General features: G+C 52.2%; 9 protein-coding genes across 9 annotated transcripts; 5 read left to right on the top strand and 4 right to left on the bottom strand.

Moving 5' to 3' along the window:
• Nucleotides 1-613: 613 nt before the first annotated feature.
• Nucleotides 614-939, bottom strand: CLAFUR5_00884 (Plasma membrane proteolipid 3; the record flags this gene model as incomplete). Its single annotated transcript, XM_047900032.1, has 3 exons — nt 614-682; nt 739-826; nt 923-939. 3 exons carry the CDS (start codon nt 937-939, stop codon nt 614-616), a joined length of 174 nt encoding a protein of 57 aa, XP_047757290.1.
• A 1,914-nt stretch (nt 940-2,853) lies between these two features.
• CLAFUR5_00885 (Glutaminase A) lies at nt 2,854-5,478 on the bottom strand (the record flags this gene model as incomplete). The annotated part of the gene is made up of 5 exons (XM_047900033.1): nt 2,854-3,051; nt 3,112-3,448; nt 3,561-4,099; nt 4,171-4,468; nt 4,523-5,478. 5 exons carry the CDS (start codon nt 5,476-5,478, stop codon nt 2,854-2,856), a joined length of 2,328 nt encoding a protein of 775 aa, XP_047756253.1.
• Nucleotides 5,479-6,468: 990 nt separating this feature from the next.
• CLAFUR5_00886 (Peroxisomal membrane protein 4) lies at nt 6,469-7,331 on the top strand (the record flags this gene model as incomplete). The annotated part of the gene is made up of 3 exons (XM_047900034.1): nt 6,469-6,495; nt 6,547-7,166; nt 7,274-7,331. The coding sequence occupies 3 exons, from the start codon at nt 6,469-6,471 to the stop codon at nt 7,329-7,331; spliced, it is 705 nt and encodes a 234-aa protein (XP_047756243.1).
• Nucleotides 7,332-10,883: 3,552 nt separating this feature from the next.
• Nucleotides 10,884-11,159, bottom strand: CLAFUR5_00887 (54S ribosomal protein L33, mitochondrial; the record flags this gene model as incomplete). The annotated part of the gene is made up of 1 exon (XM_047900035.1): nt 10,884-11,159. The coding sequence occupies one exon, from the start codon at nt 11,157-11,159 to the stop codon at nt 10,884-10,886; it is 276 nt and encodes a 91-aa protein (XP_047756244.1).
• A 269-nt stretch (nt 11,160-11,428) lies between these two features.
• Nucleotides 11,429-13,729, top strand: CLAFUR5_00888 (Exocyst complex component sec6; the record flags this gene model as incomplete). Its single annotated transcript, XM_047900036.1, has 1 exon — nt 11,429-13,729. One exon carries the CDS (start codon nt 11,429-11,431, stop codon nt 13,727-13,729), a length of 2,301 nt encoding a protein of 766 aa, XP_047755726.1.
• Nucleotides 13,730-14,017: 288 nt separating this feature from the next.
• Nucleotides 14,018-15,117, top strand: CLAFUR5_00889 (4-hydroxytryptamine kinase; the record flags this gene model as incomplete). Its single annotated transcript, XM_047900037.1, has 2 exons — nt 14,018-14,239; nt 14,293-15,117. 2 exons carry the CDS (start codon nt 14,018-14,020, stop codon nt 15,115-15,117), a joined length of 1,047 nt encoding a protein of 348 aa, XP_047755727.1.
• A 352-nt stretch (nt 15,118-15,469) lies between these two features.
• CLAFUR5_00890 (putative rhamnogalacturonate lyase C) lies at nt 15,470-16,705 on the bottom strand (the record flags this gene model as incomplete). Its single annotated transcript, XM_047900038.1, has 3 exons — nt 15,470-15,533; nt 15,628-16,462; nt 16,558-16,705. 3 exons carry the CDS (start codon nt 16,703-16,705, stop codon nt 15,470-15,472), a joined length of 1,047 nt encoding a protein of 348 aa, XP_047756004.1.
• Nucleotides 16,706-17,402: 697 nt separating this feature from the next.
• On the top strand, nt 17,403-19,106 carry CLAFUR5_00891 (Sphingosine-1-phosphate lyase; the record flags this gene model as incomplete). Its single annotated transcript, XM_047900039.1, has 1 exon — nt 17,403-19,106. The coding sequence occupies one exon, from the start codon at nt 17,403-17,405 to the stop codon at nt 19,104-19,106; it is 1,704 nt and encodes a 567-aa protein (XP_047756003.1).
• Nucleotides 19,107-20,059: 953 nt separating this feature from the next.
• Nucleotides 20,060-20,950, top strand: CLAFUR5_00892 (uncharacterized protein; the record flags this gene model as incomplete). Its single annotated transcript, XM_047900040.1, has 1 exon — nt 20,060-20,950. The coding sequence occupies one exon, from the start codon at nt 20,060-20,062 to the stop codon at nt 20,948-20,950; it is 891 nt and encodes a 296-aa protein (XP_047756151.1).
• Between the last annotated feature and the right edge of the window lie 3,857 nt (nt 20,951-24,807).

A 24,807-nucleotide genomic window follows, 5' to 3' on the forward strand; every position in this document is an offset into this window, starting at 1 on the left:
GGAGCGAGAGTCGTGTAGACCTCAGCCCGGCAATGATTATGATGAGCTCTTTCCAATGCCATGATAAAGGTCATGGAAGGCGGGACCAGGAGCGAGATGTCTGGATAGACACAAGCTTGACGATGAATACGATATGCTCTTTCCAGTGATCTTGTGCTCACTTCCGTTACCGCAAGCCAATGTGAGACATCGTGTCATGGTCCCGCTACGAGGTGCAGAGGGTTGGAACATGTGAAACGAGGAAGCCGAACGGCCAAACCGTCTGACACACACGCTGCAACCGAGAAAGGCAATATACCGCGAGGATCGTGATGAGAACAAGCGGAGAAGTCTGAGACAAACTGTACAATTACAGTACTATAATCGCAACAGGCCGCAAGCTTACGACTAAGCCGAGCCAAGCGCTCATATTCCGTGTCCCAGAACCAGTATGCAAAACAAAGTAAAAACGCTCATGCCTTGATATTCGCCGTGGTCTCGAGAGTACTTGCGTCGCGTCGCCTCATCGCATGATCGGGTATAGTCGGGCGTTTCGCGGCTCGCTCTCGTTGCAACGGCAAGAAGCAAGTGGGTATCGTCAGATGGTCATTGCGGAAATGGTGTTTGCGTGCGCCTAGTACTTGAGGATGATGTACAGGGCGTGGATGATGCCGGGAATGTAACCCAAGATGGTGAGAAGGATCTGTGAAACTGTCAGTATCTGACATATGTCAGACGAAGCTGGGGAGTGTTGCATACGTTGATCAGAAGGTCTGCACCGCAGCCACGCTCGAGGAACACTCCGAGAGGCGGGAGGAGGATGGCCAGGATGATCTTAATGATGTCGCTGCAGACTTAGTTAGCGATTGCTTCGCGGTGAGCTGAAGCCGTGCTGTTCCGGCGACATTGGAACTGCGCGGCGCGACGCGCTGGGGTAGCTTACCTTCCGGTGAAAGGCATGTTGATGGATGTGGTGTTGTTGGTGGTAGAGCTAGTTGGTGTTCGTTGATCTGGTTCCCGAAGACAGTGTGTGGTATATGCTGCAGTTGTTGATGTCGCTGGTGAGAGTTGCAAGTGGATACGAGGCCAGCAGGAAAGGTCTTACAGCGCCGTTATAAAGCAGGTGATATGACGAGCCCGTCTCCAAGCGCCACAGCGTGCTACGTCACTACCCGGTCGGATCATCTGCGCGCACCTTGGCAGCAGCAGCTCGCTCAGGCCAACAAGCACAGATGCGTCTGGCTAGGCGAACGCAAACAATCTAGTTGGCTGGCTGAGCACTGAGCCACGCCCTCGGAGGTTCGTTTAGACAAGCCATACACTGAGACGCTTGGCATCCAGCTTGCTCTCGCCATACCATGACGGACGCCGTGAGGCTTGGAGCGCGACACACAATGCCGCCTGCGGTGAAGGATACTTGCAGCCTGGCATGTCTCAGCGTCAGCACCGCTCGAGACTGCTGACTTTCCCTGCCACTTCTTCCGCCGAAGTCACTAGCATCATTACGCGCCAATGATGTCGAGTCGCTGATCTATCTTGTTCCGCAAGGTCACGGTCCATCCTTCCGAACACGCAATCAAAGCTTGAGCCTTGATACCGGCGCATGCTTTCACCCTTTGGTGGCGCGTGGTGCCCTCAGCCACAAGAGCTACGAGGGATATGCATCGAGGACCTGTTGATCTGTGGCGGACCTTGACAATCCTTGGACCTTATGTCATGCTGGAAGCCTTTTGGAGTCCGCGGATCGACTGACTGCCTCCATCGCAGAAGAAAACAAGGTGCCGTCCAAGAGGGATTCAAGCATCATACTGGGCGCTGTCACTGCGACAACAACTATGGGTCTTCCATGACCAGTCCGAGCAACTGCTCTACAGCAATGGCGTTGCGCTATTGCAGTCAACGAGGCCACTTTGGCAAAGAATGGCACGACCATGGAGCTTGACAGGCGAAGTTGGCGCTTGCGAAGGCTTCTCGAGGTCATCCCAGATGCCCACGAAAGTTCCATGCAAGAAAGACTTCACAAGCTGCTGTTTCGGCCTTGGTCTGCATGATCGAGCATGTCAGCTCGTGCTCGACAAAACGAGCCAGCAACAAATCAAAGGACTGAGCATCCTGGCCGTTGTGCTTGACAAACATACCACATGGTATTAGGGCCTTGCTATGACCCTTCCAGATGAATGTATCCACACTTTAGACTAATGATCGTTCTATACCTGGAACCACCAAAACTCATCTGCGTCGACCGAGATCCAGTGACCAGGCAGTTCAACACTTGCGTTAGTCGCTAAGCGCAACGACATTGCAGACATTCTCAACGAACCGCGTCCAGTATCAGTGAAAGACTTCACAGAACTCATCCAATTGACCGAAGAAGCCGACAGTCTAATCATGAATCGACCCGAAGAAGTTGCCGACGACCTTGATACAGTTGACGGAAACGAAAAGGACAAGTTTGTCGCCAGTCTGTTCATCGCGATCAAACGGCTCATGATGGCGTTGTCCAAAGTACAAGAGGCAGTCTATTTGGCCGCTGAGACAGGTGCCAAGCTTCTGGTCGATCAATGCATGATAGTCGACCATAATGACAAAGAGAATGCCCCTCGTACGGAAATGCAATTCGTCGAGTTCGAAGACCTCGACGAAAAGCTGAAGCAGTGTGCTCAAGCCATTCGCGCGTACAACCAGCTGATGTCGTTCGACCACATGAAGGAGGATGAGGCGGGGAGGGAGAGAAAGAAAGGAGAAGGCAGAGGAGTGAGAACATGCTGTCTAAGTGTTATGCAGAACATCTCTTGCATGATGCTCCATCGTAGCAATGCTGCGAGCATACCGAGCTTCATTTCCGCCCCGTCTCCAATGCCACGTCTTTCCGTCTCACGAATCACAATGGCCGAGCTGGGCAAGATCCATGTATTTCGCTCTCGGGAACGTCCTGGAAGAACCATTCGCAGCGGCCTCCTCGATCTTCCTCTTCATCACCATCGCTAGCAGACTGTAGTGGCCTCCAACGACAGGTCGGGCCTTGAATTCAATGAAAGCTGGTGATTCTGGGTGGCCACCAGTGCCAGTTGTCTACACATGTACTACTAGTCAGTGTTGTCCGTGATACTTCCTCACTTCAACCTCACATACCTCATACAGATCCGACATCGGCAATCCAGTCGACGTCGTATTGATCCAGTGTGCCATAGCATTCACAAATATGGCCCTGGTCTTCGCGTCACACGTAGCAGCCGTCCACATCTCCCAATCACTCTTCGTGTAGCCATGTCTGTTGTCCAAAGGTACTCCAAACTCCTGAGATACCTCATGATACCACTTGCACTGCATCGCAGAGACATTCTTCGGCACAATATCCGGGCCTAGGAGTAAGTCCGGAAAGGTATTGTACAGTAGACCCCACGAGGAGCGGAGCTGGTATGTCAAAGATGTATGCTCGGTACCTGGCTCAATCGCAAGCATCTCCCACCTGGGAGGTACAGTGTGTTAGCATAAGTGTCTCGAATAAAGGGCGGCAGAAGTCATGAGCGCGGAAATGTCTCAGGCGTCTCATCAAGGCTTCTGCATCTGACCTTACTCACTTTGTGATGTACTCCCTCGGGATAGAGCCATAATCGGCCAGCCATTCAGTCTTGTTGAGAACCTTGCTGATGACATTCATAGCTTCCAGTGCGACGATCCCTTTGATGGCGAGGTTGGTCTGATTATGTAGCGTGCCAGCAAAGTCATCGGTACTTAGCTGACTTTCCGGGATGAGGGTGTACTTGACAAGATATTCAGCCCATTGCTTCCAGATGTCGTAGAGATACAAGCCATGCGCCACCGCTGCGCTTTGATCGCTGAACTGAGCATATGCCAGGGACATGATTAACATATTTGCTGATTCCTCTACTGGCATAGGTTCGTCGTCGCCAGCAACATGACCGGTCGCGTTGGGGAAGCGTGCGCCGAGATCGTGAATGCTCCAAGGATTGGGATAGAAACCGCTGTATTGAAAGGCGTACAGTGGTGTGAGGAGAGATGAGAGAAGATCCGAGTTGGCGTACAGGAAGAAGGGCATGGCAGGGAAGATGACATCGACTGTGTTCATGTTGCCGTTAGAAGAAATCTCCTTTTGCCACTAAAAGCGAGGGTTAGAACTTGTATCGCAATGACCCGGACGTCAGGGGTTATACTCGGGACTTAACTTACCATCCATGGTTTCGTATGATCGGTTGCAAACGTCCTAGCAGAGTCGGGTGGCTTGGTCAAGACATATGCGCCCATCACTTGTCGAGCTGAGAGCGCGACAATTGAGTAGTAGTTCTGTGCTTCAATGGTAAGCTCTGTTGGCAACGTGCTGTCCGATTGTGTGTCCTTTGTGAGTGAGAGACCGGTGTCGTTACCACTAATGGTATAGTACTCTCGAACGTCGCTACGTAGCTGAACTTCAAACGCTGCGCCCATTGCTGCTACCCGATAGAAATCGCGGTAATGGTCTTCAACCATGCTGTGTGAGTCGTAGTAGACCCCGTTGCATTATTTTCACCATGGCTCTAGGAACGCAAGTCCGCTAGCGGTCAAGTACTGGATCGCCGGTTGCTGAGATAAACCGATGGAGTAAAGGGCACTTCCGTTGGTGGCGTTAGGAAATGTATGGGTGAATGCAAATACAAGATCCGGATTCGCGATCTCGGCTGACTTCTGGTTTGACATGGGTACGGCCAGAAACCGGGCTCTCACATCGGCGCTTCTGCCTTGCAGAGAACTGAAGCTCGAAGCGTCATAAGGACTTGATGCGTATGTGAGGTTTCCCCATGCTGGACGATCGTCAACCTCCGCAAATGTGGTCTCTTCGGTCAGTCGGATCACCCAGACTGAGACGGGATCAGGAGGATCATGAGTTTCGTTACATCCAGAGCAGGCATCGTAAGGCGCACCTTGTACCGGCGCCTGACCGGTAGGGTCGAACCACGACGCACCCTGAACATCTGAATAGAGCTTCACATCATGGGCCTCGCCATCTCGAGCAAAGAAAGTCGTCAACATATAGCTGACCGGAATACTCGTGCGACATGTGTCTTGGGGTAGCACTGGCGAGAAGAAGCTCGCAATGACCTCTAGAGGTCCCGCCGTGAAGGTAAAATTGCTCCATTGGCTGTCGTATTGAACGTGAGTCTGAGTCGCTGGAGTGGTGTGTCCTCGTTCCGGCAGTTCTTGAGCTCCAGCCTCGAGATATTCGTATGCCACACCATCAACCATGATGAATCCTTCCCAACCAAGTTCGGCTCCGTTGAAAAAGGTAGGGTTTTTGCTGTTTAAGGTCGCACCCTCTGCGGTGGTTGACCAGGCGCTGAGATACGGGGATCTGACCGCAAGTGGGATCGCTGGAGGTCGTACAGGACCGTAAATTGTGTTGGAGTTCGGTGCGGCGGATACCAGAGGACTTGGCCCTATAGTTGCAATGCATGCAAGAAGATATGCCTGCCATGCTTTCGATGGAGCCATGGGGAGTGTCATCTTGTATGAATAGAGCGACACTGTCGAGAAACGTGCTTCTGTCAGATTGGCAGATAATGTATACTTCTTACCTGCAAGACCACAACTCGAGATCTGGAAACTGTCATCGCCACACAGCATGAGACTTGGAGAAGTAACACCCGGCAGGTCACTCTTGTCACTCCACTCTAGCCAGATCTGTCGACAGCAGCAAGTAGCAAGTGCACTCTCGAAAGCAGCAGAGTATGCATATGCTTTCGAAGTGCCAGGTTGTGCCGCGATGCTGACAGACGTCCTTGATCAAGGTACATGTAGCCATTTCGGAGGCTTCTTTCCTCACAGTGCTCCACGCACCCGTGATCCTGCTCGCAGCATGGTGGTGACACTTCTGCAGGCGCAAGCGAAGGCCAGAGAGTGCCGTTGAGGCCTGTCCATCTTCACACAAATAGTCACCGGCGCAGGCACAGCGGCAGTCGATAGGTGTTACCAAGGTCGAAACTGTACACAACATGCCTTGATGTTTCGATTGTGCTGTCCACCAAGGGACTACATGTATTTCCGAGCTTCGGCCGCAGCAACGCGCGATTATCGTGTTCTGGGCGATGAGCAGGTGCAGCCTTCTTCGCTTCATGGCCGTGTCCTGAGAGAGCAGCGGTGAGTCGATGCTACTGGCGTGTCATCGAGCAGCGAGCTCCTTCAAGATCGCAGCCTGATGTCAGATGAGATGGATGCCGTGAAAGAGCCCCGGAGCTGGCAGAACTACATGTACATAAGAGTGGCTGGCTGGCATGTCATCTTCTTTCACATCCATGCCGTCGTTGCCTCGGTTGACACGCCGTCATCCCGGCACAAGCATCATGCGCCAGCAAGGACAGACTTCTTTCACATGCCCGATCGTCTTCTAGGAACAGCAGTCCAGTATACCGCTTCCTGATCACCCTGATGATACTCTAGCAACGGTCTTACCGACGAGCATTACAGAACGTCGCCAGGCGACGCACACAGCCCACCATGGCCGACTCGCTGAAGCAACTACAGGTATGGACCTTACTACGTGCTGGATACGACGATACTAACATGGTACTGCAGGCCACCTTCGAACGCATAATCCTCGATCCCAAGTACAAACAGCCACTCGTCCTCCTCAAAGCCATTCGCAATGGCGCAGTGTACGGCACCAAAGTCCGCTTTCCTCACGCCCTCGTCATGATCTTCCTCTTCCGATCCGGCACAGTCCAGGAGAAGATCAAGTTGGTCTACAAAGCCACGCGGCAACATGCGCGAAATCTGGCATTGTTCGCCTTTCTCTACAAGAGCTCGATGCTTATGCTGCGGAAAGCCTCCGGTGACAAGCAACACCACTCGCACACGTTCCTGGCTGGCTTGTTCGGCGGATACTGGGTCTTTGGACACGGGAAGAGAGCAACGAGCAGTGTTAACCAGCAGATCGTGATATACGTCTTTGCGCGCGTGGTGCTGGCACTCGCGAAACTCGCCGTGCAACCGCCTGGTGACAATGCGCTGGTGGGCTCACATTACGGCGGACACGGCGGCGCGGGGTTCCTCGGCCTGAACGCTGAGCATACGAAAGCCGTGCAGAGATATGCCTGGCCAGTGTTTGCCAGTGTTAGCTGGGCGAGTGTGATGTGGCTTTTCGAGGGCTATCCGGATACGCTGCAGAACAGCTTACGCAGCAGCATGACATACATGTACGTTGAAACTTTTTCCTTTTTATTGTATTTGCAAGAGGAAGAGGAAGAAGAACCCCCACCATACACTACTGACACAGGGCTGACGAGAACTTCCCCATTTGTAGATATGCCAATGCAGAAAAATGGGATTCGTCGCGGAACTTCTTGTTGCACAACAAATGATGGCCTTTTTCACTTTGCATTTGCGATATCGCCTTGCATAGCGTGCGGCGTTGCTTTGTCGGCGATCTTGGTTATGGACTGTACAAGAGGTGTACATATGATTGGGCACAGACCGCCAACGAATGCATATTTACGAACGTCGAACTACCACTGATCTGTTCTTTCTCCTTAGCTTCGCCAACTCCGAGCATTGGAGCAGCCTTGATACCTTCTTCTGGCAGTACGCGCAGCCAGCTTTACCGAACATGCCGGGACAGCCATAGATGTAGGCATGAGGGTCCGAGCATAGAAACGATAGATGTGATGGCGTTGGAACGGTAGAGTATGGCTGAGCTTAGAAAGCTCCCAAGTGCGGACGGGAGAAGACTCCTTTGTAGACTGGCGCTGCGTGAGATTGGCGGAAGACGGCGTTATTGCATTGCGTTGTGATAAATTGTCAGATAGCCGGAGGTCGAATGACACAATCCCAGCTTCTTTTGGATCGCTGCTTCATTGTCGTCAGTCGTTTAAAAGCCGGTTGCTACAAGCTGCTGTGGATGTGTCAGTGGTCCGACTCCGCAACATAGCAACATAGCAACATCGCGCCAGCTCGGAATGCTTTTGCAAGGACGATGAGCTAAGCTCTGGCACTTGTATCTTGCAGGCGGGTGCAGGTGTTGAGCAACTCTGCGCCATCAAGATCAACATGCCTTCCACAAGGTCTCATGCTGGCGTGTGCGCAATTCGAGCTGGGAGAAGTCGCACGTCAATCTTCTTGCTCCCCGACATCGTCGCGATTCCACATCTGCTTCATTCCACATCTGCTTCCACCAGTTCTGCATCCTTCCAACCCCACGCTTCGACAGACGCAGCATGGACTACTGTTCATCAAAATCAATACCGCCTTGTGATCCCTCATTGCTGGAACATTACACCGACAATGTTGTCGATACCTGAGGCACAAAGGCTCCACAAGCTTCGGCGTCAGAGCGGGAGGTGGCAGCTGCTACGGCCTGTTTCCAGCACTAGACCCACTGCCAGCCTCATGTGCGAATGGCAGCTTGTGCTGTCGAGTCTCGGTAAGGCCACGTTGGCCAGTGGTATGAGCAGCAAGTGGAATCAGGCTTTCGGCATGCCGAGCTGGGTACCATTTCCTTCGACAGCACTGGTCAAAATGTTTCTTCGTACAGCTTTTCAGACAGCTCTTGACAGCTTGTCAGCATCCACTGCCAGCGACGAGTCACACTCGCGAGCACAAAACTCCAGTTCCCTTCCCAAAAATTCTTCCTTCCTTTCACCCACAGCCATCCTCACCACAACACAAGACCAGCCCACCTCAGCTCGCAATAAGTCCTCCCTCCTCTTCTCCTTTGACTGACATATCACAGAGCATCATACACATTCAGGTGATGTCGTCCAATGGCAGGATCTCCAGTCGGGCCCCGAGCTGTCTTCAATCATTTGACATGCGGAGGGTGACAACTCGTTACGTCAGTACCGCTGGGAGATGAGGTGTTCGATTCCCTCCATCGCCAGTCGCCTCTTTTGAGGCCGTGTCTTTGACACACAACCCTTTTCGGTGATGTCGTCCCACGGCAGGATCCTCAGCGGGCCCCAAGCTGTCCCATTCTTTGACATGCGGAGGGTGGCAATTCTTTACGCCAGTACCATCAAGCTGAGAGACGAGGTGTTCGATTCCCTCCATCGCCATTCGCCACTCTGTGGCAATCTTGCTCTTTTTCGGAGAGGTCGTCTAACGGTTAAGACGCATGAGGGGCTCTAGCTGTCTTCATTCTTTTGACATGCGATGGGTGGCAACCGCCCGCCGGTACCATAACTCATAAAATGTGGTGTTCGATTCCTACCTTCTTCATCTGCCTTCATGGCAGTCGCTGCTTGCAGCACCAATTCTTCGGAGAGTTCGTCCAATGGCAGGATCCGTGAGGGGCCCAAAGCTGTCTCATTCTTTTGACATGCGGAGGGTGGCAACTCGTTCCGCCAGTACCATACCAAACTCACGAGATGGAGAGTTCGATTCCTCCCTTCTCTACACTTGAATTTTTCATCAGGCCCGTCGGCTACGTGCTGGCGACTGGAAAAGAAGGTCTCCGTTATGTTTCAAGCTACCAGTCTTCGGGTTGTTGTCTTCCGAGCCGGCTTTCGCAGGGGTGTCGTTGCCGTCAACTTTGCGCTCGTCGCCACTGGCGAAAGCATGGCAAGCGCGTCGAAGCGAGTATCGAAGTAATGAATGCTTGAGACTTCGTGAGTAGCGACAGCACCATAGTCATTGACATTGCATCGCCAGTGTCAAAAAGCCTGCTGTCGCCCCGTTTCCCTTTCGGTGGTCGAGTGTCTCGTATGCCTCATGCTCATCCGCCGATCGTGAGTGCTCGCTGAGTTATGCTGTCACGAGGATCTTTACGTGTAGACGACTAATAAGCAAGCCATGCTGTGCCGCAGTGTCATCTCGACGACAGGCAGTGATGGGGGAATGGCATGCGCGAAGTCCAAATTCCGTTGTTGTCTGCACACGCGTCAGGACATCTTCCGGTCCCGGGGAATGTGCAGCGAAGCAACGGCGACACCATCGTCGACATGGTCTACGAGGCAGCAAACAAAGCAATCATGCTCGCTAGAAGAGTAACAAGATGCACGCTGCCGGTCAAAGCCAGACCCCTGGCTACAGAAGAGGCAAGGTCTGGCATGCACAATCATGAATGCCTATTGAGGACCCATTTGACTATACCATTCGAGCGAGTACGATGGTGAAGCACTGACGAGTGCCAGTGACACATGACAGACAGCTCACCAGTTAACTCCGACAGACATGGCAGAGCCGATGGTCAAGGCTTTGTGTGCGACTCGAGCAATGTAGGCGCGGCCATTTTGGCTTGAGTCCACGGCCATCCGACGTTACGTGCCGCAGTGGCTTCGGTGGTCGTCGCGGTAATCTAGGCTGCCTGCAACCACGACCCAGTGACAGAAGGTTGATTTTGTTGGACGTGACTCCGTAATATCCTTTGCTTGGCAGACGGCAAACTCTTCGTGGACAGATCAGTAACTCCGAGGGAAGGAGCACGTATACATACAATGTATTCCTGCCCTTTATGTATTCCACCGGTCCTTAACGTCCCACTTCTTGTCTTTGGCTGTGATTCGCAACACCTCCAGCACAGCGCACGGGTGCTCTGCTGCTTCATGTTATGAGTGAGGTTGGTGATCGTCATGATATGATCTGCCTTGCATGCCCTTCAGCTGCTCGCGCGCGATCGCGGTGACTCAATTCTTCGATGCGAAGGATGCATCGCTGGAGCCTTCCGCATGGCCTCACTGCCACTCTTCCTCCATATGTCGCGCTCTGAGAGCGTAGCGGAGGTTCACCAGCGCCGTCCGTGATTTGCCTCAGGAGCACGAAACTCACTCTGTCCACGCCAGTGTCGCAAGACGGTCATTTGGGCAGATTGGTAGTCATGTCATCGTGCTGTCTTTGTCCACCTCCTCGCTCACTGTCTTCGGGTGGCCTGACAGACTACTGTCATCTCCATCATCCTCGTGATCCTTCCCTACAGCTCTTCACAGTCCTGTCCTGACATCCTTCGCTCTTTTCTCGACATAAAAGCCGGGATCTGGCCTCCTCAATTCCTTCAACTCATCCTTGGACAAAGCTTGATCCACCTCCTGAACGTCGACCAACTCCTTGACTGCGAAGATCTGACCGGCGACTGAGGGCGAAACTGGGTGGTAGACAGTGGTGAGACGTTTCCTGAGGCCGAGTGCTTCGAGCACGCCCCATGTCTTCCGAGGGAGGCCAATGGCAGATCTCAGGAGTGTGATGCGGAAGTAGGCCATTGCGGGAGTCGACCGGGAGTGTTGTTGGTTGTGTGTGCTCTTGATGAGTAGGCTAAGGTACGTTCTGTTTGCCTTGTGACGCGGTCAGAGCAGGATGATGCAGGTGTCGATGTTATGTGATCGGAAAGTCGCAGTGCTTAAAGTCGTCGATGTCCAGCTCCAGCTCCATGTCACCTCCGCCATCTCCGCGCCAGTAATCCCACCCACCTAACGACCTGCATGCGACAACAGCTCTCGGACCACAGCACAACTCCCGAGCATATTTCACCATGAACGATGGATCGCTGGAAGACACAACCTCGAAGCTCGCCGAGCTGCTCAAGAACCCGGACGACCTCGACAAGCTGCCCTCCCTCCGCGGCGAGTTCACGCGCAAGAAGGCGGCCATCGACGGCCAGCTCAAGCATGGCCTTAAGGAACAGCTCGAGATCACCCAGAATGGTATGACGAGCATCAACGAAGGCCAAAAAATTGTCGGCCTGATCAAGGAAGAGATGATGAAGATTGACAAGCTATGCGCCGAAGCCCAGGGCATGATCGAGGACTTCCCCGAGATTAACAAGATGAGCGTGATGCAGAGGAACTTTGCGGCTGTGGAGAGTGTCAAGGCGAGCATAGACACCTTTGGCCAGCAGTTGAGTGAGCTGGAGGCGCTCTTGAAGGAGGACGAGGAGGACATGGACAATCAGCCTAATCTGTTGGCTGTGCATGCTGGCTTGACTGGACTGCGGGATGTGCGAGATCAGGCGATGGATCAGGTCAAGGGCAGTGCCGACGGTGAGAGCGGCCTGGAGCTGATCGAGAACCTCCCGCTCGAGGGAGGCGTCACATTACGGGACCACTTTGCGCGGCTGGACGACGTGGTAGACTGGTTCGACGAGCACGTCGGCACAGCGTGTATCAACATCATATCTATTGTACAAGCAGGAAATAATGGTCTGGTTGTACGCTTGGCGCTGGTCATAGAGGAGGAAGAGAAGAAAGATCGCCAAACGAAAGCATTACAAGACGCGCAACGAGAGTTTCAAGACGTTGCATCACGATTCAAGAGCATAAATGTTGGTCAAAGAGAGCTTCGTGGCTACAAGAAAAAGTTCTTGCAAGCTGTGGAAGCCAGCGCCACCGCACAATTCGAGCAAGTCAAGCAAGCATTCGATGAGGACCCAGAGAAATTGGAGAAGGCCGTCAGGTGGTTCTTCAACGATCTCAACACTGTCAAGCTGGGACTGCAGGAATTGATGCCGAAGAAGTGGAAGATCTTTCAAACGTTTACGAACATCTACCACAAGCTCATGCATGACTTTCTTGTGCAGAGGCTGGACGATAAGGACATCACACCTGTGCACATGCTGGCAATTCTCAACTGGGTGGAGAAGTACTACAGCAAGATGACACGGCTTGGCATGAAGCCAGAAGAGCTACGACCTCACGTAATCGACGAGCGCGAGACGGAGCTTGTTCGCGAATATCGCAGTCTCATCACCCGCGCTGTGGAAGAATGGATGGACCGTATGGCAGCTTCAGACCGCAAGACGTTCCTCTCGCGTACAGAAGGAAGTTTGGACCAGGATGCCGATGATCAACTACACACGAAGAGTCTGAGCGATATGTGGACTATGCTTAGAGAGCAGCTCGCAGTCGCGCAGTCTTCCGGACGGCCCGATGTGGTTGAGGGTGTTGTAGACGCCATGATCCGCGCGCTCAAAGGTCGACAGCAGATGTGGGAACGTCTTGTGGACGACGAGTATCGCAAGGTCGAGATGGCGCAAGACACATCCGCTCTCGAAGGCGTCGGCACATTGCAAGAGTGGCTCGTTGCAATTGCCAACGATCAAATCACTAACATTGATGACGACCCGGAGCATAACGCCATGTCGTTCTTGACCCGTTTCAAGGCAGACTTCGAACCACTTGTGACACCTTCGTACGCAATCACATCCAGCACTGAGATCGAACATCTCACAAACGGTTACGTCGATCTTGCGACACATTGCATGTCCCTTTTCGCAGCAATAATTTTCGCCACAGATATCAAGCCGGTGCTCAGCGAATTCTTTACACAGTCGTGGTACCAGAAGAAGACCATGGCATCCATTACAACCACGTTCGAAGACTACCTCAAGGATTTTACTGGCATATTACACCCATCACTACAAGACATCTTTATCGAAGAGCTCGCCGACGCGTTACTCCAGCGCTACCTCGAATGTGTTAAGAACAAGGGCGTCAAGTTCCGCCGCCAGGACCCCTTCACCGAGAAAATCAAGGACGACGTGGTCACGGTTTTCAACTTCTTCAGTCAACATGGCGCAGCTTTTGACTTGGTCAAGGACAAGTGGCGTGCGGTTAATTCCTTTGAGAACATCTTGTCCGCGCCGAAGGGCCCAGGTGTTGTGGAAGCCTTTGAAAGGATGAAAACTGGGTACTGGGACGTGCAGATAGGATGGGTCGAAGCTGTACTGCGGTCGCGAGATGACTTTGATCGTGGGATGCTCAGTAGCATCAAGAATACTGCGGCGAATATGAGTGTGGAAAGAGGACCAGAAACTGTCCTGGGCAAGGTCAAGTGATGTTTTAGTTGACAATAGCGAGGCGTTTAGGGATGGTTCGTGTGCTATAGATACCCATTGTGTATACCAAAGATATTCTTGACCGGAGCTGCCACCTTCCTTGGCAGTCCACCTACCTAGGTACTGTGGATCTGCGACACCGCCAGCTCCGTCTATCACTGATCACAAAGTCCATCACAGATACACAGGCCTTTGGATCTACACGAAGCGCTTGAGAAGGAGATAGACGCGGGTCGCCATCGTGTTGCCTTCCCTCAAGTAGCGCGAGGGTATTCGGTCTGGGACGGGATGTCGAGCATGGACCTGACCACAGAGCAAGGCATGCAAACATATCTCCGCTCAAATCTATACCCAACATGCCACAAAGTAAAACGATTACCAGAAGGCTACGGTAGCTTCGTGTACCGCGTATGGCAAGACGATAACTCATCACCTCCCACGATGATTGCAAAGCACAGTGCGAATTATGCAGCGAGAGCACCGGGCTGGAAGCTCGATCAAACCAGACTGGTATCGTCACACATTTCATCACCACATAATGTAACCGACTGATGTACCAGCAGGGTTATGAGTACGCTGCCCTCGCCCTCCTCTCCCAGCCTCCCTTCCATCATCCAGGCATCCGTGTCCCAGCAACGTACCACTTTTTAAAACACCACTGGCTCCTCCTGCTCGAAGACCTAGGTCCCCTTCCCAGCGTCAAGTCCTACCTCGCCCCAGGCCTCTCCACCAGCCAAGCCAGCACCATCGGCACAATCCTCGGGTCCTACCTCGCAAATATACACAACAACACCTCAACCAACAACGCCACCATCCTCTCCCAATTTTCTGGCAACGAAACGGCAAGAACACTCTCCTCAAGCTTCTACTTCACCCAACTGCCCGCAATCGCCGCAGAGCACGGCTACAGCGGCCCACACATCCAGACCGCAGCAGATCAAGCAATCCACGACATCAATCATGGAAACGAAGTTCTCACACTCGGAGATTTCTGGACTGGAAATGTCCTCATTGACCCTGAAGCTCTTGAGCTTTACGTGATTGATCTAGAACTCGCGAAGCCTGGCACGGCGGACTTTGATATCGGGCAAATGGCGGCGGAGATGTATTTTGTCGCTGCATTTCGGGACCATACATTGGGCATGGCGGCACTCAGGGCGTACTTTCAAGCGTATCGAGCGCAGAGACAGGAGAAGGTAGACGTGGCGAAAGTAGCGATAAGGATCGCCGCGCATATTTTTGTGATTGGGACGAGGTACTGGCAGGCTGATGCAGATGCTCAGAACTTCAAGAAGCAGCTGGTAGTTGCTGATGAGTTGCTGAGACTAGGGGTTGCGCGGGATGAGAATGCTCTTAGAGATACCATTGTTGGAAGCCTGATCAGCTAGCGTACTGCCCATGCCGCATCGTCGCAGTGGCCATTCCGGACGAAACAATATGGCTGTGTTGCTCTTTGTGATGACCCCTGCTCAAGTTCAGTAAGCAAAAGTCTGTTGTACTGGCTGCCCATTGTGTCGACGTACGTGTACCAGTGTTGGGGTCGAAGGCAACCCAGCACCCATCGTCCTCGACTGCGGTGTTTGGGGCAGCAGGGTTGAAGCTGACTTCGAACTGGCTGGTTGGATCGTAGAGGCTGAGCTCGACATGTATCAGGTACTCGATGCCGCAAAGAGCGATTCTTGCTGCTTGTGATGGCAGTTGGCTTGGAGACCATGGTGAGTGAGCCCTGGGTGCTCGCGTTCAGGCAGCTTTAGCTCGCGGCAAGTCGATGTCGATGACCCAGGGGGCATTTATCGGTCGGTACCTGCACAAGTCTGTCAGTCACGATCTGAAGAAGCAGCTCCGTACCGCGGAAGCTCATTTCGAGAGTGAGATGTGGCGCGAGCATGTGCACATACCTAACGTTCATGATGGATGCGTTGACCATCAGTGTCTCCGTTCCCCGCTGGATTGGCTTTCCAGTCCGCGAGGCATCGACGAATACCGCATGATCCTGCTCGGCTTCGTCTCGGTCGGTCTTTATCTTCGAGATGCCCTCGCCGTTATTGGCCACACCTGCCTTCCAGGCTGCTTCCTTCGTCCATTGCCTGATCGTGCAAGGTGACTTGGTGACCGTGTCTGCTGAGGGTGACCACGAGACGCGCTCAGCACCCCAGCCTTCGTGAATGTGTCCGAAGCAATGAAGCATCGGACGCGCTCGCATCGCCGCACGAAGCAGGTGAGGGCAACCCACTAGCATTCCATCTTGCGTCCTGTCGCGTCGTCCGTAAGGAGGTCCATGGGTGACAAAGACGTCAATTGGCGTCTCAGAAGGGGCGGGTATGGGCTGTGAAGTGACGGTAGCCGCATCGCTGAGCTTCGTTCCCTCACCATTGAAGCGGTCGTCATCTCTATCGTACGGAAAGCCCCAGTCGCAGAATTCTGGTGTATAGGGCGACGCGCAGATCGACATGGTTGCCCCATTCGGAAGACTATGCACATGCACGCCTTCCTCAAGATATGTTACTCCTTCCCGTTTAGCACGGCCAGTAGGTGAGATCCAGAGGTCATGTGCACGGGTCGTAAGCGCTGTTGCCTCTTCGTAGGTCATGTCCTCACTTTGAGCATGTGATAAGGTGTAATCCTTGTCCAACGAGAGGTCGTGGTTACCTGCGGTGACAAATTTGGCAGTGGCGTCGATTTGTTTGAGCATATCCAGTGTGTCGTGGTATTGCGTGATGCCGCCGGTCGTAGCTAGAAGAGCGCGTCAGTATCGCGGTCAGCAACAAAACAATGCAACTGTCTGAGCTGCCAGTCGAGGCCACAGGCGAACTCTCAGCGGTACGTACTCATGTCACCGCAGTGAATCAACACATCAGCCTTCGGGAGCGGCTTTTCAAAGGGCGCGAAGGGGTCTTTTCTGCCATGTTCTTTGACGAGAGGCGCGCCGTGCGTGTCGGATATGATCAAGATGCGCGTCTTGATCGGCTCCTCCATGGTGGATCGCCGAGGAGATAGTGTCGACTTCGAGTTGGCAGTTCATGTACATGCAAGTGTACAATGTACAGAGCACCGGTGGGTCATCCCCGCGTCAGATCGAAGGTCAGGGGAGGCTCGAGCCTTCAGTTGTTGCTAAGGCAAGAGCCACTCTTACACTGTACAGGCACCTTGCTACATGTATGGCCGTTAGAATAGCCTGACGCTCGAGGCAATATGATGCGTGACGGGCTCTCAGTCTCTTGGCTCTTCTGAGCGAACGAACAGGACGACCGCCGGCCGTGAGTACAGCTACACGTGCTCAGCCTTTCAACAGATTGCTCAGGACATGGACCTTGCGCTGCTGGCCAACAGCTCTTGCCTTCGTACTGCTGATCAGTGTGAGCGTGAGGTTGTCGTTCAAGGCGGCAGCGAAGCACGAAAATAGCACGAGCCAGTAAAGGTTAGGCATGCATGAATCGATTGGCCATCAATTGATGAGCCGCGGCCCTGACCTCGGAAGACATTCCCCTCCGACGCCGACTTCTGATCATGAGTGGAGGGTTGAGCATGAGCATGAGCATGAGCATGAGCATGCATGTGACGTCCATTGTCGTGCCTTGAATGCGTCCCGCGCTCTCGTTCCGATGATAGAACATTAAAGGAGCATGAAAGTTGTCCAGCGACCTCGATAGCACAGAGCTGCCCATCCGCCATCATGTCCTCCTCAAGTCGCCTCAGCGTAAGCCTTCCACAGCTACGGAAGCGATACGATCCTCGACGACCAACTTCGCGCCAACTACTGCTCACCCACGGTCTTGACCTTGTCCGTAACCTGTTACTCGCCATATTCATCCTCCGCGTCTTTCGAAGTGTCTGGAACAGACTGCGCGGGTACGGATTACTGGGCTCCCTTCAGATCCTCTACCACGACCTCTATAAGCGAGGCTACGGCCTGTTTCTGAAGCTGCCATTCGTGCAATCGAAAGTGCGCGCCGATGTCGATAAGGCACTCTCGGAGCTTCAGGCTAAGCTCGTTCCTTCCGGACCCGGTGTAACGAACTTCACTGCTGTGCCTGCTACGGGATGGACGCCAGAACAGATCAAAGCAGAGCTGGACAAGCTGGGAGAGATGGAGCATACGAGCTGGGAAGATGGAAGAGTCAGTGGAGCTGTCTATCACGGTGGTTCTGAGCTTGCAGATCTGCAGGCAGACGCTTTCAAGAGATTCGGTGTCAGCAATCCTATACATCCAGACGTCTTCCCTGGTGTGCGAAAGATGGAGGCAGAAGTGGTCGCTATGACGCTGGGTCTCTTCAACGCACCAGAAAGTGGCGCCGGCGTTACGACCAGCGGTGGTACAGAGAGCATCTTGATGGCTGTTCTGGCCGCACGTCAGAAAGCATACCATGAACGAGGCGTACGACATCCAGAGATGATCCTGCCCAACACAGCACATACGGCATTCCGCAAGGCTGGAGAATACTTCAAGATCAAGATTCATCTAGTACCATGCCCAGAGCCGAAGTACCAGGTCCACGTGCCCTCTGTTAGCAGGTTGATCAACTCGAATACAATCCTCCTTGTCGGTTCCGCGCCCAACTTCCCACACGGTATCGTGGACGAAATTCCAGCTCTTTCTCGTCTAGCAGTTAAACACAAGCTACCCCTGCATGTAGACTGCTGTTTGGGCTCATTCGTCATCGCATTTCTGGAGAAGGCAGGCTTTAAGTCCCCAGACTTCGACTTTAGAGTGCCTGGCGTCACATCCATAAGCGTCGACACACACAAATACGGCTTCGCACCGAAAGGCAATAGCGTCGTGCTGTATCGTAACGCAGAACTGCGGAGATACCAATACTATGTCTGTCCAGAGTGGTCAGGCGGCGTATACGCCTCGCCGAATATGGCAGGTTCCAGGCCAGGTGCTCTCATTGCTGGTTGCTGGGCGTCTCTCATGCACATGGGCGAGAATGGCTACATCGATACTTGTGTCCAGATCGTGAGCGCTGCTGAGAAGATCGCAGACGCCATCCGCGAGTCTGACAAGCTTCGACATAGCATCACTGTTATTGGGAAGCCCATGGTTTCGGTGGTGTCTTTCCGTGCAGCGAACAACAAGCACACTCCGAGTCTCGATGTCGATATTTATGACATTGCTGATGGTATGTCAGCAAAGGGCTGGCATCTCAATGCGCTGCAAGACCCCGCGGCTATACACGTTGCCGTCACGATACCGATCGTAAAGGCTGTTGATGAACTAATCAGGGACTTGGAGGAGGTGGTCGAGTCATGCAAGGGCAAAGCAAGTTCCAAGAAGGGCGACGCTGCTGCTCTTTATGGTGTTGCGGGAAGTATACCTGATAAGAGCATTGTGCGCGAATTGGCGAGTGGATTCCTTGATACACTTTATAAGACATAGTGATTGGTACTTGATGCACTGCCGCTCCCTGTGGCCGTGGACAGAAGAGGCTGGCGCCTGCACAATAGCAGAGATCTGTTCTCTCACCGACGACAGCAGCACGGCAGAAGAGCACACCCTTGACTGACCAGAAGGGCACATCTGTGTGTCATGCGTGATAATCCTCTGCATCATCTCACGACAAGACTTCGTGAAGCTCGCTGCTCATGCACGGCACAGCAAGCTGCGAGTTGTCGATCGCTCCTCGGAGGCACATTATGCACCTCGATCGGGAAGGCACGACTGTGAGCTATTCCCACGCATGTGCGCACGGCCGCACCATGCCAACAGAGCGCATACATATAAGATGCTGTCAATAACGTTTCTCGCGCATCGATTGAACATCGCCTCGATCCAGGCGACCACAAGCATACATTTCTACTCCATCGCAATCACAGTCGCCATGCTGCTGACGACGTTGGTTGCGCCTCTAAAAGAGAGGCAGGAGCCATGACCCCTAACATCGAAAGCACGTCTCTGCTTGCTCGGGTATGTATTGCTATGCCCGAGCACCGACATGCTGTCTGACAACCCAAGCAGTCAACCTGCGAAGGTCGATGCAGTGCTAGGCTGCCCGGGTACTTCCAATGCTTGTACGAACCCAGAGGCTGCACTGGTGTCTATGGCTGCTCTAACCCGGGCCGAGTGTCCTCTTGTACTTGTCCAAACACCTTAAACGTCTAGTTCTGGGGTGCAGGTGAAACGTTGGATGAGAGAGAAGAGAGTAGGGTGCTGGGACAGGTACTCTCCATAGGAAGTATGTAACTAGCGATAATGCTACTACAACTTGTGCTTTGCTTTTTGTTACAGGCTCGTGACGTCCAGCATCCTTGAGCATGCGGCGTGGCGTCATCCGATCGAAAAGTATACAAAGTACAATTGCTGCCTTGCCCAGGCGATCTCCTCGGTCCACCATGACTTCACAAGCTCGGAACCCAGAGACCAGATTGCTCAAGATTCAAAAGACGGTTCCAGCGGAGCAGACTCTGCTTTTGTCGAATGCTCACGCTTCCAAAGGAGAGTTTGTTACCAGTATCGTGGCCGGAGCAGTAGGAGAAGTTGTTGATCGTGTCACGGAGGGAACGGGCCTTGAGGCTGGCGATGAGGTTGTGGCATGTTTGACCCAAGAACAGCTGGAAGAAGTCAGCAGTGGAGCCAATGTTCGCATCGCCTCTTACGCAGTGTGCCGGAAGCCAAGTAACATCTCTGCAAGCCAGTGCGCTGACCTAGTCACTCAATTTCTGGCGTCGGCAGTGTTACTGGACCAAGCTAAGGTCTTTTCAGCTCAGCACCTTGACAGCAGACCTGGAGACTCGGCCCTCAACCCGAACAATGTAGCTCTAATGATGGAGGAGTCCAAGACGAATGTCGTTGTGATCCAGCTGCTCTGCCATCTGTTCCCAGGAGTGGACGTCTTCTGCCATCACAAATCCGAGGCTTCACCAGAGGACTATGCTCAGGCACTGTATTTCATGCTTCCGCTGGAGAGCGGTGCCAGGGCCTCGGCACATTACCCGCCAAACTCGAAGCATGATCTGGCAGGATACTTTCGCGCGAACGCCGAGCATTACACTAAGTCAAGTAATATCGGGCTCGCTGTTGATACAGCTGGAATGATAGATATCAAGCCAGAGGTACGAGAGATGATCCAAGGCCATCTGAAGTGTTACCGGGAGCCTGAGAGCCATGAGAGGGACCCGTCGAAGCTGCTCGTGACGGGAGAAATATTGAAGAGATTCCCTTCGTTGGTAGAAAGTGAGGTGATCCGACCAGTTGCGTTGAACAACGATATCGAGTCGTACTAGTGAGTATCCTCCAGTCCCGGACGAAGAGCTGTCAATTAACAACAGCCACAGTGAAGGTTCAGAAGTCTGCTTGCGCACATAGTCCTTTCTGTAACAATACACGTCGGCAGTAGTATTGGTCGATATCGAGAGGCACGGGAGTGATGCATCGAACGTAGATACCTGGGGCCAGGCCTGAAGAGCTTCCCCAAGGGCACTCGGCCAGAAAGGTGGCCATCCATGCGAGAAATCAAGCCTTTCGATGATCAAGATGGCAACAACACGGCGTAGCGACTGCTTGTAAGGTAGTAGTGGTCGAGCGCATATATCTACCTCCAACCTACCTCCAATAATATGTGCTGTTTGGCCTCACCGACTTCACCAAAAAATGTGCTGTTGGCGGTTGTGAACCTCCAAAGGATTTTTGGCGGGGTTTCAAAAGACACCCTGACTAATCCAAGCTGCGCGTGATCTGCGGCGCTGTGCCTGTTGGCGACCTCGCAAATAACATATGCTCCTGTTCTTAAAGCATCTATAGTCGCATTAAGCACTGCACGCCGATAAGTAGCGTGGATCGCACGCTACAAAAATGTGCTGTTGGCGGTTGTGAACCTCCAAAGGTAAGCGTAGCGGAGTGGAGCTCTCTACCAACCCTTCTAGACTGCAAAGTAGCGTGCGATCCACGCTACCGCTACCCGACGTGCAGTGCTTATTATACGACGATATAGGCGTTAGCGACGAGTATATGTTTGCGAGTTCGCCAACAGGCACAGTGCGGTAGGTCACGTGACCCTAAAACTTGGAAGTCGACCAATCAGAACGGGCGCCAAGGCTAGTTGAGGGCTGGTGTAGAGCTTCACTCCCTCGCTGACGCCTCACCTACGTACTCGCAAGCTCGTACTCCGGTGTGGCTAGCGCTCGGTCGCTACGCTTCATCACAGAGGGCGCCAAGGCTAGTTTAGGGCTGGTATAGAGCTCCACTCCCTCGCTAACGCCTTACCTACGTGCTCGCAAGCTCGCACTACGGTGTGGCTAGCGCTCTGTCGCTACGCTTAACGAGACACGTCGAGCAGCGTGGCCGATGTACAGTCCTGGGCATAGTTTTTACAACCCCTGTATTTACGCTAACCACTTCCGGCTATCCATGTCCATCTCAGAAGGTGTTGCTACCTTCAATCTCACTATTAAGAATGGGCCAAGCCCACACCTAAGGACATACAACGTATATGCAAGAGTATACGAGAACGCTGCGAGGCAGTAATAGCCAACAATGGAGGACACACCAGGTGGTGAGCTACGCCAAGCAGTGGATGCATCCTTCCTAATAAGAAAAGGTAGAAGAACAGGGGTTGTAAAAACTATGCCTAGGACTGTATTTAAACAGCTGCTAAGGTGTGTTGTTTCTATATTACGTAATCTCTATCTATATAATACTACTACTAGTTATAACTTAATAGCTTCTTAATCTTATTATAACCGGCTTCTAGAAACGAGAACTTCTAACTCTACCTATTCTAGCCTAACGACGACGAGCTACCTCTTAATTAGCTACTTACCTCTCTCGTTAATACCGTAAGTTCTCTCTACTACTATTCCCGCTAGTAATAGTAAGCTTAGGCTACTAATAATTATAATAACCTCTCTCTATATCCGAACTAAAGTAGGTATTAAGCTTAAGGTCTATTAGTAGCTCCTACTATAGTTACTTACGACTACTAAAACGACGCCCTACTAACTACTATTAGTTAGTAAGGTTATAATTATACCTAGCGGCCTAGTAATAACGGTAGCTTAGAATAATACGACGAGAAATGTTACGGGCGACCCGCGCTACTTCACTACCGAAGCGTCGGCCCGGCTAAACCGCGGACCTTCCGTATCGGGTTAGCGCGGCTTAGCGCTTCCTTATAAGCCCGCCGCGCCTCGCGCTCCTCTTTCGTAGCTTCGTAGAACAATAACTATCTCAATTAGACTCTATAGTACGCGCGCCCTTATAGTTTGTTCTACTACCCTACCTAGATTACGGATTTAGGTAAGGGACGCGTAATAACAGGACAGAACTCGAATCGCGAGAGCGCGACACCCTAGAACACGGTAAGGCGCATTGCGCGTAGATGCCTAGAGAGCGTAACGCGGCGATATTATTAGTAGGTAGTCGCGCGTTAGTAAACAGTTAGGACAAAGGCATCGTTACGCCTCCCCTAAACAACCTAGACAACATAACCTTATAGACAGATAGCGGTATACCGCTACCCTAGAAGCCTAATTAGAAGGGCAAAGGCAAGTAGTAACGTACCTCTCTTTTCCCCGACCTCTCCTCTTTTCCTTAGAGTTAGACATAGGACGATAACCGGCGTGTTATAGTTAATACCGGTGTCGCGTTATAGTAAGAGATTGACGAAGTATACTAGAAGGCTGTCGACCGAGTAGTAGCTAGCAAGATTAACTTTATAGAACTGTTCGAGTTCAAGCTCGAAGAGAACCCTAACGACCCCGACGAACTAGACGAGGTATATCTGTTACTCGACGAGGCAGAGTATATCCTTACATCCGAATACTAGAATGTCGATCTAGACAAACTCGCGAACCTCGCTTCCTAATACCTAAAGACTACCTACGATTTAGTACTATAGGTAGTTAATACTATAATTACTAAAGGCTAGTAACTCGATATAATAGAGCGAGCTAATACCGTCTAGAACGACTAGTACACTACGCTATACACCGAGTACGACCGCATCTATAAGATGCTATAAAGCGAAGAGGCTATAACGTAGAGAATAGCCACGGACCTTAAGAGTAAGAAGGATTGCGACCTAGCCAAGTTATAAGAGGTAGAGAAGAAGTATAAGGAAGCTAACAACTTGTATAAGCAGTTCAGTAAGATCTACGAGAAAGAGAAGAAGAAGGCACAGGATGCCGAGGCAAAGAAGTAGGACGCTAAAGCAAAAAACCTAGCCCTATAGAAGGAGATCGATGACTTAAAGGCTCGACTCGAAGCTATAGGCACTATATAGAACGAAGGAGGCAATCGAGGCCGATCTAGTTGCCGACCCTCTCGTTCCCGCCTACGTAAGACTTTACTCGAGTAGCTAATACGTAAGTACCGCAAAGCTACTAGTAGAGACGGGGGTAGTAGTAGTAGAGATGACGATGATAATAGTAATAGCGGAAGACGTAATAACCGCCGCGATGATCGCCTACGCCTAGATAACCGCGACTCGAGACTACGTTCTAGTCGTATATAGACACTACTTACGGACCTCTCTAAACGCCTATTTACTATCGACCGTACCCTGACTCGCGGTATAGAGATTAGGAAAGGCGTGCTAGATCCTAGACACTTCAAGAACGATAACGATCCGAATTTCGATAGCTAGTATAGTAGCGTGCTCCTAAAGTTGACTATAGCTACTTTCCGTATAGAAGTAGATAGTCTACGCTTCGTATACGGATAGACCTAAGGAGATCCCTAGCGAAGCATCAAGCCGAGGATCCCTATACTAGGGCAACAGTCCTTTAATAAGTTCAAGACGGGCGAAGAACTATTAGATTAGATAACACGCTAGTATAGTACCCGTAACGAAGGAACTAAGGCTATAGTTGACATCGCTACCTATAAGTAAGAGCAGGGCGAGACCTTCGTAGCCTTCTACGCTCGCTATTCGAAGCTACGTGCCTAGATAGAATAGAGCGATAAGACCGAGCTTATACTATTCCGTAACCGACTAAACCGTAAGTACTTTATTAAGACCTTCGGTAACCGCGAAGTCGACCGTCGACTATATAATATATAGGACGCTATCGAAGAGTACACTACTATAGACGAGAGCTTCTACGAAACAGACCGCCTATACATATAGAAGGAGCGTCCTCGT

Source organism: Fulvia fulva, chromosome 1, assembly GCF_020509005.1.
Source record: "Fulvia fulva chromosome 1, complete sequence".
NCBI classification, from domain to species: Eukaryota; Fungi; Ascomycota; class Dothideomycetes; order Mycosphaerellales; family Mycosphaerellaceae; genus Fulvia; species Fulvia fulva.